This window comes from Hyperolius riggenbachi, chromosome 7 (assembly GCF_040937935.1).
Source record: "Hyperolius riggenbachi isolate aHypRig1 chromosome 7, aHypRig1.pri, whole genome shotgun sequence".
Classification (NCBI taxonomy): Eukaryota; Metazoa; Chordata; class Amphibia; order Anura; family Hyperoliidae; genus Hyperolius; species Hyperolius riggenbachi.
The window spans coordinates 14778048-14797166 of NC_090652.1; the positions used below are offsets into that span (position 1 = coordinate 14778048).

Here is a 19119-nt window from a genome sequence, read left to right on the forward strand (position 1 = left end):
CCTATAAGGGAAATACATATATATATATATATACACACACACACACACACACATGTATATGATTTAGGTAGTCCTCTAAGAGAAGCTGCAGTTAACAGTCCACCTGTGAGTGAAAATACATATATACATATGCTACAAATAGTCCTCAAGAGAGCCTAGCGAAATCTCCTATTCAGCAACACCCAGAGTTCATAGGAACCGTTTATCCTCAAGCAATTCACTACTCCTTCTCAATCAGAACAGTCTCCTCATTGGTTTGGCTTAAATACCCTTACCCGCAGAAATGGCTGAAATACAGAAGCAGTTCTGTATTCCACAAACTTCTGTCCCCTGCACATAACTCTGCATCTATCTGGCCAGGCACAGGTTTTCAGGTTCTACAACATTCTGAGCATCGAAGTGCATTGAAAAGCGATCATAGCTGGTCAACATAGGATCAGCCAATACATCTGGTGAGCGAGCATTCTGTTTATTTTTAATATCTCACTGAGGTGTGGACACTTATGGGATACACGTGTGGAGCACGAGTGGTGCAGGGATGATTGGTTGAAGCTGGATTACGCTATGTCATTCCTGCGTATCTGAGTGCTACTTAGGAAGAAGGAGATCGGATTACGAGGAGGTGTACTTCAGATTGTGCCTGGTTGCTGATCTGTGAATCAATCAGCCATTTCTGCGGGTAAGGGTATTAAGCCAAACCTATGAGGAGACTGTTCTGATTGAGAAGGAGTAGTGGATTGCTTGAGGATAAACGGTTCCTATGAACTCTGGGTCAAAACCTAATCAATATTGCGGGATATCAACCTGAAATATTCAAATTCTGTCTCACCTATCGATACATATGAAACACAAAAGGAAAAATATAGGGAGCCTGAATTAATGCAATTTATCAAAATTTAATCACTTATTAAATGCCATAAGAACACCACGAGTTTAAAAACAATTAAAAATCTCATTCATACAGCAAAACTACACCAGGCCGGCCAGGTTATTTCAAGAAGACTTCAGGTGCACCTATGTATTTAATGTTACCGGTATATTGCAATAAAGGTCTTCAGGCCCCTTTAAATCCTGCGCAGTTGCTGTATATAGTCATCCCAAAGGCATATCTTCAATCCACCCTTATATTTATAGTGCCTCTATATAGTCACTCCATTATGGAACACCCCCATTACATGTAGCGTGGGCTACACCACCCTATCACGCCAGGCTTCCACCACAGCAGGTTAAACAAATGACATCCAGCAAATAAGGACTTGTGAACTGGCTTGCTTTAGCAATATCGTTTCGTCAGCTCCACAACTTGTCTAGATACATCCACATATAGCTGGTACTCACGCGCCCTGACTGGTCAGCAGGGGCTGTCAGTCTTTTTCATTGGCTCCGTCCAGGTCACTGGGCTACTGGGAGACCAAGACATCTCTTTGAAGATTAACCGCACAGGTAGCTTCCATCCGGAACGAAGCCGGCAAGGGATGAGGGGCGGAGGCTCAGGGTGGATCGATGCCGCCGGGGACTCCGGCGGGATGACGTCACTGGACACGTGACGCGTTTCGCCAATAGGCTTCTTCAGACGTGTGAAGAAGCCTATTGGCGAAACGCGTCACGTGTCCAGTGACGTCATCCCGCCGGAGTCCCCGGCGGCATCGATCCACCCTGAGCCTCCGCCCCTCATCCCTTGCCGGCTTCGTTCCGGATGGAAGCTACCTGTGCGGTTAATCTTCAAAGAGATGTCTTGGTCTCCCAGTAGCCCAGTGACCTGGACGGAGCCAATGAAAAAGACTGACAGCCCCTGCTGACCAGTCAGGGCGCGTGAGTACCAGCTATATGTGGATGTATCTAGACAAGTTGTGGAGCTGACGAAACGATATTGCTAAAGCAAGCCAGTTCACAAGTCCTTATTTGCTGGATGTCATTTGTTTAACCTGCTGTGGTGGAAGCCTGGCGTGATAGGGTGGTGTAGCCCACGCTACATGTAATGGGGGTGTTCCATAATGGAGTGACTATATAGAGGCACTATAAATATAAGGGTGGATTGAAGATATGCCTTTGGGATGACTATATACAGCAACTGCGCAGGATTTAAAGGGGCCTGAAGACCTTTATTGCAATATACCGGTAACATTAAATACATAGGTGCACCTGAAGTCTTCTTGAAATAACCTGGCCGGCCTGGTGTAGTTTTGCTGTATGAATGAGATTTTTAATTGTTTTTAAACTCGTGGTGTTCTTATGGCATTTAATAAGTGATTAAATTTTGATAAATTGCATTAATTCAGGCTCCCTATATTTTTCCTTATGAACTCTGGGTGTTGCTGAATAGGAGATTTCGCTAGGCTCTCTTGAGGACTATTTGTAGCATATGTATATATGTATTTTCATTCACAGGTGGACTGTTAACTGCAGCTTTGCTGAATGAGAGATTGCCTCAGTTTCTCTTAGAGGACTACCTAAATCATATGCACATGTGTATATATATATATATATGTATTTCCCTTATAGGTGGACTCTTTATTTATTTATTTTTAATTGCTGTGTATTAATGTTAATGTTATAGGGGCGGCACGCATCCGAGTGTGGTATCCTGCCCAGAAATAAGCCCTATTTCTGTATGCAATATATGCATTGGACGTGTATGTGGTGTAGAGCGCTTCACCTTACTTCATTTGTGTTCCACACACTTTAACAGGCCTATCCTTCTCCAGGCCCGGAAGCAGGTGCTGCACTCCCGCAGGTACACCACTCCTGCATACACTTGTACTAGATGAAAAAAGGAGACAGCACACAGGTTGCTTCTTCAGGTAATCTGTACTCAACCCATACAGTTACAGAGCACACAAGGACATGACATGTTTCGGGTGTAGCCCTTCCTCAGGAACAGGTCATGTCCTTGTGTGCTCTGTAACTGTATGGTTTGAATACAGATGACCTGAAGAAGCAACCTGTGTGTTTTTTAGGCTTTGCCTGTTTTTAACTTTTTTAATACCCTTGGGATTAATCCCTTAAAGCAGGCGTCTCAAACTCGCGGCCCTCGATACAACATTTTGTGGCCCCAGGGCCCCAGTGCTTGTAGGGGCCACCAGTGGCTACAAGAGGAAAAAAAATTTTTCAAATCGGCCTTATAGTTTTTGAGAAAATCGATTTTAAAGTTGCACAGGAAAAAAATACACATTTAAAAACCCGACGACTTTAATGGTTAATAGCAAATCCACCTTAAATGCTAGAAACCCTAAATTTGCAGGATATGTTAAGGAGATCATTAGGAATAAGAGGAAAAAAACTATTTTTCAAAAAGACCTTATAGTTTTTGAGAAAATCGATTTTAAAGTTTCAAAGGAAAATAGTATACTTTAAATTCAGTAAATGTCACTTTTAGTAGCAAGCCTAAAGGTAGTGTAATTTTACATGTATCAAAAGAAAGAGCAATACATTTCCTGACAGGGTTTCCAGGAGGTCCATTCGCAGCCGCAGTGCTTTGGCCAGGGATCGCTATACAGCCGCAATATGGCTGTATGAAGATTCCTGGCATTTTTTCCTATTTTCCCAATTTTTTTTTTTTATGTTTAGAGTGTGGGAATTTTTTTTTTTTAATTTATGTGGGGTCCCCCCTCCTGAAACTTTTTAACCCCTTGTCCCCCATGCATGCTGGGGTAGCCATAATGTGGAGCTCCGACCGATTGGGGCTTCACACCCTGACTATACCAGCTGCAAAAAAGGTCCCTTAATGCCGATTTTTCTTCCAGGGTATCTGTTGGGGGGGGGGGGGGGGGGGGGGGGGCAGGTTTATTTTGCTCTGGGGCCCCGTTGTTGCTTAAACCGGCCCTGCCTGCCGGCAAAAGCAAAAGAGACACGGAAGCGAACTATATTTGCCCATTTTACCTTATAGTTCGCTTCAGTGCTCCCAAGTAATCCGCCGCATCCCCGCCGCTAAACAAGGGCTGCAGACCCCCAAATCCCCCGCGCAAACATCCACGACTGCGCTGAGGGGCAGAGCTTTCAGCTGTAGCTCTGCCCCTCCTGACGTCAATCGCCGCACCGATCGCCGCCTCTTCCCGCCCCTCTCTGTGAAGGAAAAGTGAGAGGGGCGGGCAGAGGCGGCGATCCACCGCGATTGACGTCAGGAGGGGCAGAGCTGAAGCTGAAAGCTCTGCCCCTTCCAGGAAATGCCGGCGGATTGCCCCCCGGGGCGATTTGGGGGCTCTGCAGCCCTCATTTTGCGGCGGGGACACGTGAACGCCCTTATGCGGCCCAGCCTCATCCTGACTTTGCCTCCTGCGGCCCCCGGGTAGATTGAGTTTGAGACCCCGGAACCAGTGGTGCTCAGCAGAGCTCGAATATTCAAGCTCTTTTTCAGCTATTCGAGCTCGGTATTCGAGCTCCGAATAGCTGGAGCTATTCGAATGGGCTATTCGAGTAAACTCGAATAGCCCATTCACTATTCGAGCTATTCGAGCAAACGGCGCTATTCGAGCTTGAATACCGAGCTCGAATAGCGTCATAGCCCAGATTGATGTCCTTAGAGCCAATCAGAGGGCTCCCAGGCCCTCTGACGGCAGCCAATCACAGAGGGGGACCCTGGCCAGCCCCTACCCTATAAATAGCGGCCGCCATTTTAGGTTTTTCCGTCCTTGCCTGAGACTTTGCACAGAGAGAGATCTGCTCCTTTGTGCTTTGGCTTAGCAAGAGCTCTATTGTGGTCATTTACCTAGCGTTTTTGCTCACATACACCTCCTATACACACCTATATTGTTGTTAGTTAGTTAGACATTGTATTTTAGTTAGTAGCTTTTGTGTTACATAGAGACAGCTGCTGCAGGCTTACAGCTTTAGGCCTCAGGGCCTGCCTGTGTGGGCAGCTGTTCTCTCCTGTCCTCTGTTAGTTTATTTCTCATCTATACCAGTATTTCTGCTGTCCTTTACTACTGAGTGATTGTATTTTGTATTGTAGTTATATACTGTAACTGTACTAGGACAGTCACTGTCACTGTTTGTTCATAGCTCCTGCGCGTGCGTGCACTCACTGTCTGTAGTGTACACACACTCTATTTCCTTGTGATTACTGATTATTGTAACTTCTAGTTGTACTTCCTGACTGTTACTACTTACTCACTGTACTAGGGACACTCACTCAGTCACTGTTCATAGGCTAGCTCCTGCGCGCGTGTGTGCGCGTGCGTGCACTCACTGTCTGTAGTGTACACACACTATTTCCTTGTGATTACTGATTATTGTAACTTCTAGTTGTACTTCCTGACTGTTACTACTTACTTACTGTACTAGGGACACTCACTCAGTCTCTGTTCAAAGGCTAGCTCCTGCGCGTGTGTGCGCGTGCGTGCACTCACTGTCTGTAGTGTACACACACTCTATTTCCTTGTGATTACTACTGATTATTGTAACTTCTAGTTGTACTTCCTGACTGTTACTACTTACTTACTGTACTAGGGACACTCACTCAGTCTCTGTTCATAGGCTAGCTCCTGCGCGTGTTTGCGCGTGCGTGCACTCACTGTCTGTAGTGTACACACACTATTTCCTTGTGATTACTACTGATTAGTGTATTTTCTAGTTAGTGTACTAGGGGACACACTTACTGTTCACTGATTACCGATTTTTGTATTTGTACTGTACTACTAATCACTTAGCGATCTAATCACTTAGTGATTAGTGTCACCTCACCCAACAACCCACTCCATTAAAGTACCCCACTTTTCACCTGCACTTTTAAAAAACGTTTGTGTTTACGCCCAAAACATCTAAGATGTCTGGAAGTGGCAGCCAGCGCGGTTTGGGCAAGGGGAAGGGCAGCAAGGGAATCAGGAGGAGAAGGAGCAGCATTGTGGCAAGCCGCGGCCGCGCCACCATGCACAGTTCCGCAGCAGCAGCAGCAGCGTCAGTGGCTAACATTCCTCCTATAGCCACTGGCTGTGGACGCCTTGGGCGCCGCCCAGCAGGAGCATCTGCAACTCACGCTGCAGAGACACAGCAGCAGCAGCGTGTAGCACCTGCTCCGATTTTCCTCCAGCCGGGTCGGAAACGTCCCATTGAGGAAAAGGATGCAGACACTGTGGTGCAACTGATGACGGAGGATGAGCAGCCCGCCATCAGCTCTGCATTCGAGGCCTCCACCCTCACCACCACCACCACCCCTGTTCGCAGCAGCCGCCCAGCAGGGCCTGGGGAGGAGGCCAGTTCACCGTCAGTCGCCGACCTGTCACTCAGCAGTCTTTTGACCCCAGGCACCATCAGGGTATTGTCTGCTGTTGTTGGCGATTTTGAGGAGGAGATGCTGATGGGCACTTTGGGGGAGGAGGGATTGGACAGCAAGACTGTGGCGACAGTCAAGCAGCCCATCCATGCATCAGGAGAGGAGTTTGGGGGGTCATCATCCCAGCAGGACATGTTTCAGGAGGGGGATGATGATGATGACACGGTGACCGACAAAGACTGGGTGCCACCAGCTCCAGGGGATGTCGTCATCAGCAGCTCTGAGGAGGAGGAGGAGGATGCGCTTGTGGGCCTTGCAAGGAGGCGCATCATTGCAAGCATTGGCAGCAGTAGGCAGGTCCCACAGCCTGCTGGTGTCTCAGGCTCAGCAGCAGCAGCAGCATCTGCCAGTACCACCACCAGCCGCACCCAAGCCCCCCCCCCCCCCCCCCCAACCAGCACAGGGAGACAGGCAGCAGCAGTTCCATGCCGTAGGGGGTTGTTTTTGTCACCAATATGGCGCTTTTTCACCATGCCCACAGTGTACAGCAAGTACGCCACTTGCAACCACTGTCAGCGGAAGTTGAGCAGAGGTGCAGACCCCTTAAAGTTCAGCACCAGCTCGCTCATCAACCACCTTGCTGCGAAACATTACCACCGGCATGAGGAGTTCCAGAGGCTGAAGGCATCTGGTGCTGGCAGTGGCACCACACCCATCACTGCACAGCCTTCAGCAGCAGCAGCAGCAACAGCAGCCACCCGCCCTCCTGCTCCTCCAGCAGCACCAGCAGGAGTGCGGAAACGCACTGCTCCTCCCCCCTCTGCAACTCCTGCTGCCGACACTGAGGCCTGTTCTGGCAGCCAGTCCTCAGTGGCCTCCTCTGCTGTCTCCGCTGATTCCCGTGCCAGCAAAAAGCGACGTCAGAGCCTTTTGAGCGAGTCCTTCCAGGGGGTGGTTAGGGCTCTGCCTCCCAGCAGCCGTCGCGTGCGGCAGCTGAACGGCTTGCTGGCACGGGCCATGTGCTCCCAACTCCTGCCGTACACGCTCGTGCAGGAGGGGAGCGACATGTGTGCGCTGCTTGCTTGCGCAGCCCCTGACTGGCAGCTCCCCAGCAGACACTTCTTCGCCCGCAAGGCCATTCCTGCACTGCACCGCTTTGTGATGGCCAATGTGGAGCGAGGGCTGGAGCACGCGGTTGGTGAAAGGGTCCACGTCACCATGGACTCCTGGAGCAGCCGCTTCGGGACAGGCCGCTACCTGTCCTTCACTGTTCACTGGGTCAGCTTGGTGGAAGGGGGTGAGGATGGGAGAGCAGCAGCGGGCACAGCAGCAGCAGCAACACAGTGGGTGGTGCCACCCCGCAGGGTCAGGGGAACTGCAGCAGGTTCCTCCGATCCTCTGCCATCCTCCGGCACACCTGGCCAAACCCCCCTCCTCAGCAGCAGCGTGAAGGCCCGCCACTGCCAAGCGCTGCTGCAGTTGGTCAGCCTCGGGAAGACCAAACTGACGGCAACCCATGTGTTGGCCAAACTCCAGGAGCAGGAGAGGATTTGGCTGACCCCCAGAGGCCTCAGAGTCGGAGAGGTGGTGGCCGACAATGGGGCCAATCTGGTTGCCGCGATTCACAGGGGAAACCTGACCCACATCCCGTCTTGCCTACATGCTGAACCTGGTGGTGCAGAAGTTCTTGCGCACCTACCAGGGGATGGGCGAACTGCTGGAAATGGCAAGGGAGGTTGTGCGTCACTTCCGGCGCTCGGCTGCAGCCTGTGCGAGCCTGGAAGGCGTGCAAAAGGAGCTGGAGCTGCCACGCCATCGGCTGATCATTGACGTTCCAACTCGCTGGAACTCCACCCTGGCGATGTTGGAGCGTCTGGTTGAACAGAAGCACGCTGTCAACCAGTACCTTGCCCTGGCCACTGTTTGCGCCGCTCAGAGAAGGGACAAGACCAGCAACATCCCGTCCATCGTCCCCGATGATGACTGGAGGCACATGCAGCAGGTGTGCTTAGTGCTGGCTCCCTTTCTGCAGGCCACTAACATGGTGAGCAGGGACCATGCTATGGTCTGCGAGTGGGTGCCCCTGGTTTGTCTGCTGAACAGGGCCCTCGATGCTTTGCTGGAACAGGGAGCGGCAGCCTTGGACCAGCAGGAGCGGCAAGCAGCTGCACAGTCCACCTCTGAGGGGGAGGAGGACTTGGTGGAGGTCCCTGACCTTGCTGCTGATGAGGGGGATCAGCACAGCGCAGCTGAGTTGGTGCGGGGGTGGAGAGAGGATGAGGCTGAGGAGGCAGAGGAGGAGGATGAGGACACTGCCGTCGATGTGCCAGCACACGTGGCCCGCCTCTTCCCAATGGCAGCGCACATGCTGACGTGCCTGCGCAAGGACCCCAGGGTGATCCAGATGAAGCAGAGTGAGGACATCTGGATCAGCATGATCTTGGACCCACGCCTCAAGGGGAAGTTGAGCCAGTTCCTGCCGCCTGCAGGAGGAGACCCAGCGCAACAAATAAGGAGCTTGCAGCAGGCCCTTGTTGAGCGCTTGGAGGAAGCCTTCCCCCAGCCTTCCACCCCCACTGTCCAGCCAGCACAGAGGCAGCAGCAGGTGCCTGCATCCAGCAGCAAGCGCCCCACAGACCTGCTGTCTCTCAGCAACGAGCTCTACAGGACTGTAGAGGCTCCGGCAGCAGTGACTAGAGAGGAGGTGCATGCAGCAGCATCCTCCTCCGGTCACAGCCAGCGCCTGACCCGTATGGTGGCTGACTACATGGGGTCCTACAGCGGGCTTGACAGCGATGCCCCTGTTGATCCCATGGAGTATTGGGTCAAGCGCCTGGAGATCTGGAGCGAGCTGGCGCAGTACGCCCTGGAAGTGCTGTCCTGTCCCCCTTCCAGCGTGCTGTCCGAGCGCTGCTTCAGTGCAGCGGGTGGCGTGGTCACCGAGAAACGCTCACGTCTGTCTCACAAGTCTGTGGACAGACTGACGATTCTCAAGATGAACCAGGCGTGGGTGGAAGGCAAGTTCCTGGCCCCTGTTGTCGGCGAGAGGGGGACATGAACTGGCTACCGGAAAAACCATCTTTAATGTGCCTTACCACCCTTTACCACCTCCTGGCTCCTGCTCACTAAGCCAGCCTGGTTCACTTTGACTATTACGTCGCCTGCAGCCACACATTTTACACCTACAGTGGGCTGCTGTGTACTGCCCTTCTGCTGTCTGTCTGTGTTTCCCACTGCCAGGGTACACATATTTACCTTCTGCTGCCACTCTGCCACCAGCTATTACGTCAAACAATAGCTATATCTGTGCAATTAACTTGTACAAACAAAACAAAAAAAACATTAAAAAAAAAAAGGTTTAATTTTTTCTGAGGTGCCCGGGTTGAAAACTGTGTTGTCCCAGTTGTGTATTGGACACGATGTGGGCTGCACGACCGCTGTCTGGGACCTCCTGTTGTGTTTATTTACGCCCTGGTATCACCGCTAGGTACCAGGGCTATTATGTCACGCTGCCTGCCTGCTGCCACACTCACACTACTCCTCCATTCCTCCTGCTGCTGCTGCTGTCTGTCTGTGTTTCCCACTGCCAGGGTAAACGGATTTACCTTCTGCTGCCACTCTGCCACCAGCTATTACGTCAAACAACAGCTATATCTGTGCAATTAACTTGTACAAACAAAACAAAAAAACCATTAAAAAAAAAACAGGTTTAATTTTTTCTGAGGTGCCCGGGTTGAAAACTGTGTTGTCCCAGTTGTGTATTGGACACGATGTGGGCTGCACGACCGCTGTCTGGGACCTCCTGTTGTGTTTATTTACGCCCTGGTATCACCGCTAGGTACCAGGGCTATTATGTCACGCTGCCTGCCTGCTGCCACACTCACACTACTCCTCCATTCCTCCTGCTGCTGCTGTCTGTGTTTCCCACTGCCAGGGTACACGGATTTACCTTCTGCTGCCACTCTGCCACCAGCTATTACGTCAAACAATAGCTATATCTGTGCAATTAACTTGTACAAACAAAACAAAAAAAAAAAAAAAAAAAAAGGTTGTGTATTGGACACGATGTGGGCTGCACGACCACTGTCTGGGACCTCCTGTTGTGTTTATTTATGCCCTGGTATCACCGCTAGGTACCAGGGCTATTATGTCATGCTGCCTGCCTGCTGCCATACTCACACTACTCCTCCATTCCTCCTGCTGCTGCTGCTGTCTGTCTGTGTTTCCCACTGCCAGGGTACACGGATTTACCTTCTGCTGCCACTCTGCCATTAACTCAGCAATTAACCTGTACAAACAAAACAAAAAAACCATTAAAAAAAAAAGGTTGTGTATTGGAAAAGATGTGGGCTGCACGACCGCTGTCTGGGACCTCCTGTTGTGTTTATTTACGCCCTGGTATCACCGCTAGGTACCAGGGCTATTATGTCACGCTGCCTGCCTGCTGCCACACTCACACTACTCCTCCATTCCTCCTGCTGCTGCTGCTGTCTGTCTGTGTTTCCCACTGCCAGGGTACACGGATTTACCTTCTGCTGCCACTGTGTTTCCCACTGCCAGGGTACACGGATTTACCTTCTGCTGTCACTCTGCCACCAGCTATTACGTCAAACAACAGCTATATCTGTGCAATTAACTTGTACAAACAAAACAAAAAAAACATTAAAAAAAAAAGGTTGTGTATTGGACACGATGTGGGCTGCACGACCGCTGTCTGGGACCTCCTGTTGTGTTTATTTACGCCCTGGTATCACCGCTAGGTACCAGGGCTATTATGTCACGCTGCCTGCCTGCTGCCACACTCACACTACTCCTCCATTCCTCCTGCTGCTGCTGTCTGTCTGTGTTTCCCACTGCCAGGGTACACGGATTTACCTTCTGCTGCCACTCTGCCACCAGCTATTACGTCAAACAATAGCTATATCTGTGCAATTAACTTGTACAAAACAAAACAAAAAAAACATTAAAAAAAAAGGTTTAATTTTTTCTGAGGTGCCCGGTTTGAAAACTGTGTTGTCCCAGTTGTGTATTGGACACGATGTGGGCTGCACGACCGCTGTCTGGGACCTCCTGTTGTGTTTATTTATGCCCTGGTATCACCGCTAGGTACCAGGGCTATTATGTCACGCTGCCTGCCTGCTGCCACACTCACACTACTCCTCCATTCCTCCTGCTGCTGCTGCTGTCTGTCTGTGTTTCCCACTGCCAGGGTACACGGATTTACCTTCTGCTGCCACTCTGCCACCAGCTATTACGTCAAACAATAGCTATATCTGTGCAATTAACTTGTACAAACAAAACAAAAAAACCATTAAAAAAAAAGGTTGTGTATTGGACACGATGTGGGCTGCACGACCGCTGTCTGGGACCTCCTGTTGTGTTTATTTACGCCCTGGTATCACCGCTAGGTACCAGGGCTATTATGTCATGCTGCCTGCCTGCTGCCACACTCACACTACTCCTCCATTCCTCCTGCTGCTGCTGCTGTCTGTCTGTGTTTCCCACTGCCAGGGTACACGGATTTACCTTCTGCTGCCACTCTGCCACCAGCTATTACGTCAAACAATAGCTATATCTGTGCAATTAACTTGTACAAACAAAACAAAAAAACCATTAAAAAAAAAGGTTTAATTTTTTCTGAGGTGCCCGGGTTGAAAACTGTGTTGTCCCAGTTGTGTATTGGACACGATGTGGGCTGCACGACCGCTGTCTTCGACCTCCTGCTGTGTTTATTTACGCCCTGGTATCACCGCTAGGTACCAGGGCTATTATGTCACGCTGCCTGCCTGCTGCCACACTCACACTACTCCTCCATTCCTCCTGCTGCTGCTGCTGTCTGTCTGTGTTTCCCACTGCCAGGGTACACGGATTTACCTTCTGCTGCCACTCTGCCACCAGCTATTACGTCAAACAATAGCTATATCTGTGCAATTAACTTGTACAAACAAAACAAAAAAACCATTAAAAAAAAAAAGGTTTAATTATTCTGAGGTGCCCGGGTTGAAAACTGTGTTGTCCCAGTTGTGTATTGGACACGATGTGGGCTGCACGACCGCTGTCTGGGACCTCCTGCTGTGTTTATTTACAGCCCTGGTATCACCGCTAGGTACCAGGGATATTATGTCACGCTGCCTGCCTCATTGACTGCCTGGCCTGCTGCCACACACTCATCCTCCTCCTCCTGCTGCTGAATTTACCTCCTGCTGTCTGTGTGTTTCCACTGCCAGGGAGCACATACAATGGCGCTTCCAACATGCGTGCGCCACCAGCTATTTATTACGCTCAAAAATAGCTGCATTTCTTTAAAAAAAAAATTATAAAAGAGAAGATGAAGGAGAAGAAGATGAAGGAGAAGAAGAAGAAGATGAAGAAGATAAAGATGAAGAAGGTGAAGGTGAAGAAGAAGACGAAGATGATGATATAGAAGAAGAAGATATAGAAGAAGAAGACATAGAAGCTAAAGAAGAAGAAGAAGTATATACAGTACTGAACAAAATTTTGGACACAACTTCTCTTTCCACCATTTTTTTTAAAGGAACATCCCCACATAATCACTTGCTGTTGTTACATGGAAAAAAAGATGTTTCTTGCATCATTCACCCTCAAAACAAGTGTTGGAAGCTATTTAAGGCCAATTCGAATAGTCAGCTCGAATAATGAGCTCGAATACCGACTCGAATAGTGAGCTCGAAGTCCGAGGTCGAATCGAATAGTAAAAATTATTCGACTCGAATATTCGACTTAACTCGAATAATTTACTATTCGAATTCGACCAAACTCGAATTTTAAAAAGGGGTATTTGAGCACCACTGAAGGGAACCTAAACTGAGAAGGATATGGATTTTTCCTTTTAAAATAATACCAGTTTCCCGACTCTCCTGCTGATCCTGTGTCTCTAATACTTTTAGCCACAGCCCATGAACAAGCATGCAGATCAGGTGCACTGACTGAAGTCAGACTGGATTAGCTGCATGCTTGTTTCAGGTGTGAGATCCAGATACTGCTGCAGCCATAGAGATCAGCAGGGCTGCCAGGCAACTGGTATTGTCTCAAAGGAAACTTCCATATCACTTCTCAGTTAAGGCTCCCTTTAAGCACTTTTATGCTATGTGCAGCTTTTCTCTTTACCTGGAGGCAACAGCAACATCCTATCTGAGCAGCGAGCCGGAAGTGGTCGGCGCTGAGGTGCAGAGGTTGCCGGAGAGGCTGAGGGGTGGCCTATACCCCCTAAGGTGAAGTCGGGCCCACTTAGGCCATATAGTCTGGTGAGTCTCTCTAAGTTGGGGGAGCTATAGCCCCACTGATGTTATGCTGTTGCATTTGCTGATTATCATCTACCGGGTTTGAACATCTTTTACAGCAGAGACTATCTTTGAGCGCTAACCCAATTAGTTCTTTCATCCATTTTTTACCAGGGATGTCATCCCAGCCTCACACAAGCATGCAGTAGAATCTGTATCCCGATGGTTAGACCACACAGTCAGAGGTAGAGGGCACCTCAATACAGATGCCTGGAGCAGCAGACATAGGCAGGGATGGTACCTCACTTTCACTGACCATTGGGTCACCCTACATGGTGCTGGGAAGAGAAGGAGTCGTGGGACGGCATTTGGTCTGGTGGAGCCGCCTGCAGGTTAAGGGGAGGCCAGTCTAACTCCCTTCTGCCACCTCCTCTGTCCCAGGTAGTGTTGGGTGTAATGACTTGTAATTTATGGATATCTTTAATGACAAGTTGTAATTGTGGACTACGGGACCATAGTCATAATCAGCTGCGATTACATATTCTGACTACGAGTGCACCAGTAATTATGGATGGACGTGCATTTTTTTTCAGTTTGGGACCAATCAGAATGTCCCCAGCATGTCCCTAGCAACCAATAGGAATGAGTTGAGCTCACCTACCTTTCCCTATGGCGGATGCCATCTTTGATTACCTCCATGCTGTTACTCAGTACTCTGTGAGAGGTTGTGTTAGAGAGCAGTGCTGTGTACAGGGCTGTGGAGTCGAAGAGTCGGAGAAATTTTGGGTACCTAGAGTCGGAGGTTCTAAAAAACTGAGGAGTTGGATGATTTTTGTACGAAATCGACAGCAATGGTAAAAATTAGACAGTGTCTAGGAATCGGAGTCAGAGGAATTTTGGGTACCTGGAGAAGGAGTCAGAGGTTTCATAAACTAAGGAATCAAATGTTTTGTACCAATTCCCCAGCCCTGACTGTGTATTTGCATTTTGTGATCGATTTGTGCTGATTTGAGACTCGCTGAACCTGTTATTGATAGTTTAGTGATTCAGTTAGAGAGAGAGAGCTTACTAATTGTTAGCTTTGTCATTCAGTTAGAGAGTTAGCTTATTGCACTAGTAAGAGGATTTGAATCTGGATAATACCATTTATTGGCTAACTTAGAAGAAAAGGCGTCAGCTTTCAGCTAATATGCAGATGTAGAACACACAGTTTATAGCAGTGATGGCTAAACTTGGCACTCCAGCTGTGACAAAACTACAAATCCCATCATGCCTCTGCCTCCCTGAGTTATGCTTAGAGCTGTCAGAGTATTGCAATGCCTCATGGGACTTGTAGTTCCACCACAGCTGGAGTGCCAAGGTTAGCCATCACTGGCTTATATGTACTAGACATTAAAAGGAGATACATTTATCACTTACCAATGCTCATCACAGTAATAATGTCCTCTTCTTCTTCCTTTTTACTAGTCCTTATCATGTCACTCTCCTCCGTAGCCTGCTGATCACTCCTCACATATGTCTCTTCTTCTTCATCCTCTTTATTTGTCCTCATCATGTCACCCTCCTCCACAGATTGTTCATCACTCTTCACATAGGTCTCTTCTTTAATTGTCCCCATCATGCGACCCTCCTCCACAGACTGCTGATCACTCCTCACAAAGGTCTCTCCCTCTTCTTCTTTAATTGTCACCATCATGCCACCCTCCTCCATAGACTGCTGATCACTCCTCACAAAGGTCTCTCCCTCTTCTTCTTTAATTGTCCCCATCATGCCACCCTCCTCCACAGACTGCTGATCACTCCTCACATAGGTCTCTTGTTCTTTTAGCTCAGATCTGATTTATAAAAATGATAAATTGCAACAGTAAAATATTAGTACTAATAATCAGAGCACAGAAAAGAACATAATTTGCTAGGGGGTGATAATATCCCATAAGCTGTGGTATCTGCACATTCAGCACCACAGTCCTCTCTCCCAGTGTGCCTTGCTCATCATCTGGTGCTTCTCTCCTCCTCTCCATGCACACATTCCTGGGAGGTTACAGCAATGCCAGTGTAATGTCTGATTGCGCTGCCTGGAAGCTCCCTTCCATACTGAGTAACACGCATGCTCAGTGCGAAGTTAATGATGCTGCTGGAGGTAAAATACTAAATATCTCCGCTTCCACACATCATACACTCCCCAAATTTTAAGGGTAAGGAGGGAACCCCCCGAATTACCTCTATGCCAAATTGTAGCTCCTGAGCCCCGCTGGTTCAGGAGATAAATTACAGAAACCTATCTCAGGAACCAGAAGGTCTCGGGGGCAGCAATTTGGCATAGAGGTTGTTCTGGGGGGTCCCCTCCCTACCCTGAAAGTTTGGGGAGTGTAGGATGTGTGGGAGCGGAGATATTTAGTATTTTACCACCATCAGCATCATTCAATAGGAAATGTGGCCGCACAGTCTCCTACTGTGCATGCGGGGCAGCGCAAATCAACACGCAGCATAATCAGACACAACACCGGCAGCGGTAGATGGACGAGGATGTGAAGAGAGAACAGCTGGAGATACAGGAAGATAAGAGCTGAGGCCTGCAGCTAATTAGCTATGAATTATCATTACTTATGGCTCTGGCAGCTGAGAAACTGGGCAGATGGGACTGCAGCTTCATATACTGACCCTACCTGTCCATCACCTTCTAACCCCAAACCTTCCAAGCTCCATAGCAACAAATCTCCTAGCTGGGACAGTGCCAGTACCAGGACAGAAGCAGCAGAGGCCACCCAACCACTGTCCAGCTGCAGCCTCCAGCTTCTCTACCTGTCCTACCAGCCACGCCCCTTGTTACCTGGCTCCACCCCCTAGCTGTGACCCAACAGATATCATCTTTGTGCAGACTCCAACCTCCAATCCAACACCAGTGGCTCCTGACTGCACATTGGCTTCTTCTCATCAGAGATACAATGGATACGGTCATATGGTGCACCTGTCTCATCTGCTGAAAATGGACGTAATGCACAGATCCTGCTCCTTTAGGAACTCCCTCCCCGAGACCTCCACTGATCCACAACAACTCCATTGTACAACATTGTATTCATGACTGTTGCTATGAACAGCTGCTGGGAAATGCTATCAGGGAAAGTTTCCCTCTTCACAGGGAAGAGATACCAGCCTGCCTTCCATAACGGCTGGGATAAACATGGAACACCTCTGACAGCACAAGAAGTGAGGGAAATCCAGAGATAAGGTAACACAGAGAGTGTGCATACGTGTGAGGCACCAGCTGGAGGTGGGAGCTGCTCCACGAGGATCTTATGGGCTCAGTATTCCATGGCATACAAGATCAGCCAATCAGAGCTCTGCACTATTCACAGATTATATTATTCTCTAGGTCTCCCTCCCTAAGGGGCAATTATGTAAACTAACCCTCCACATAGATACTTTGTATCATTCTCAGGAATAAAGGCAGACTACCCTAACAATAAAACTACTACTCCCTGCAAGCTCTCTCCATAGAGATGCATGCACCTGGATTCCTGCTCACACCCTTCATATCACTAAACATTCACCCTTTTGCCATTGATAACATAGCTATGGAGCTCAAGTGGTGGTCTGACTGGTGACTGGTTTGGTGGATGACTAATATCTGGAAGACTTGGGAAGCCATCACAACGGCATTAAGAGGCACCCAGGAGTGTATAAAACTGAGTTTAAAACAAAAAAAAAAAAGAGAGAGAGAAAAGGGGGAAGTGGCTTACCTCAAAAAATGATAAATTCCTATATATAAATATAATTAATTTTTAATAAGCACAGGAAACGCATTTCGTGGGTCTCTGCCCACTTCCTCAGGCCAAATAAAGTGCTGAAAGGTTTCAAAAGCCAGGTGCATCAAGTAGTCTCCCTCCCCACATTAACAAGGCAGATGCCCCCCTAGTATTAGGCAGCCCACCTCCCCAGTATAGATAGCCACTATTAGGCTGCCCACCATCCCCATTACAGATAGCCGGATGCAGGCAGAATTAGGCAGCCCTCCAACCCCAGGTTAGATATCACGATGTACCCTGTGTATTAAGCAGTACCCTTAATCAGGTTAGATAGCTATATGTACACCAGTATTAGGCATCCTCCCCTTGAATATAGGCCGATGTACCCCCGTATTAAGATACCCCCCCTCCTAGGCAAGATAGCCAGGTGTACTCCAAGTATCGATAGCCAAATATACCCCAAGCAGTCTCTGTAATCAGGATAGGCAAGTGTGCCCCCAGACCCTTTCCCCAAGTCAAACAGGCAGCCTCCTCCCCAGTATAGGCAGATGCACCCCCAGTATTAGGTAGTCTCCCAAACATGCAGAGTCAGAACTCTGAAGTGTTCGGGGGGGGGGGGGAACAGGCACATCCACAGGGCTGCACTCCCAGAGACTGGTGCCCCCTGAGCCTCTGCCCTGACGACTACCCAAGGTTACTATTACCCCAGGAAGAAGCTGGAAACTGGGGGGGTGATTAGGGAGATACGGCTACACTGCACGGCAATATGGCAATGATTGGGGCAGAATAGGCTATACAGGGGTAAATGCCAGCACTGGAGGGACATGGCTATAGTCAGTATATATCTTCTCTTGTCTCTGTGATGTGTGTGATGTGACTGAATTATTACTAGGAAGGTGAGATCCGACCCATAATCTAGGTACATGTAGGGGGAGCAATAGAAAACTGGCAAACAAGTCACAGCAGTTATATATAAGTCTCATCAAGGGGGATGATCAGGATAGTGACAGGTGTACTATGTCCTCCTCTGTAACAAAGCATGCCCACCCCAAACCTCTGCTCTGCTCCATATATAACAAGATTCACACAATTACCTCTTCCAGCCTCGTGTTCTCTCTCCTCCTGCAACTGCTCTTCCTGTTGTTACATCCTTTCCGGTCTTTGGATTAATCTCCTCCTTTCTGTGCGTTCCACGTGGGAGAGGTGGGAGCGGCACCTTGTGGTGAATAAGCTAACTGCAAGCTCTTTTGTGGAATCACCTGCAGTCAGCCTGTGAATGCTATTATTATTTATTATTCTTATATATTTTTTTATTATCAATCACAACACAACTTCCTTATCTTCATCTTCATTACCTTCTATTATCATTACTAGTACATGTATGCCTGTTGGACATTTCACAGGTTGAACATTCCCAATTTCAATGTATTTTGCTACATCCACATAGCAGAAAACATCCGCAAAATCAAACTCAGTAAAAGCCTATGGGCTGCTGCATTCCAAATCACAGCTCTTTGCCTCTTTTTAGCACCTGTTGGATCTTCCCACATAGTGCAGTTTTAATATAGTGCTTTCCTATGACGAAACATCATGCATGTGTTTTGATATATATATACATATATATATAGTACCAACATATTACGCAGTGCTGGTTATAGACAATATTTAGGGTTGACATACAGGAATACATACAAACCAGATCACGCAGCACAGTATGAGTACAAGGTAGTGCATAGTCAGTCACTGGATGGGTGAATGAAGATTAGGTAAGTTAAATTCACTCAGATACATAGGATGGGTGTAGGTTGATGGAGGTGCGTGATCAGGTAGGAGACACAAGGAGGAGGACCCTGCCAAAGGCTTACAATCTAGAGGGACAGGTAAGGACACGAAAGGTAGGGGACCAGAGTTCAGCATTCAGCTG

At 48.6% G+C, this 19119-nt stretch overlaps 1 protein-coding gene across 2 annotated transcripts in view; it reads right to left on the reverse strand.

Moving 5' to 3' along the window:
- Positions 1 to 19119, reverse strand: part of LOC137524103 (zinc finger protein 665-like) — a 217820-nt gene that overhangs the window by 104248 nt on the left and 94453 nt on the right. The window contains exons 1-2 of one of the 2 annotated variants that reach the window (XM_068243609.1): positions 18290 to 18311; positions 14869 to 15284 (exon numbers count right to left, since the gene is read on the reverse strand). The exons of the other annotated variant lie outside the window; for it this stretch is intronic. Of the exons in view, the coding sequence (XP_068099710.1) occupies positions 14869 to 15220 (352 nt within the window). The 5' untranslated portion in view covers positions 15221 to 15284; positions 18290 to 18311. Of the gene's footprint in view, positions 1 to 14868; positions 15285 to 18289; positions 18312 to 19119 lie in introns of those variants that run through there. 2 annotated transcript variants of the gene reach the window in all.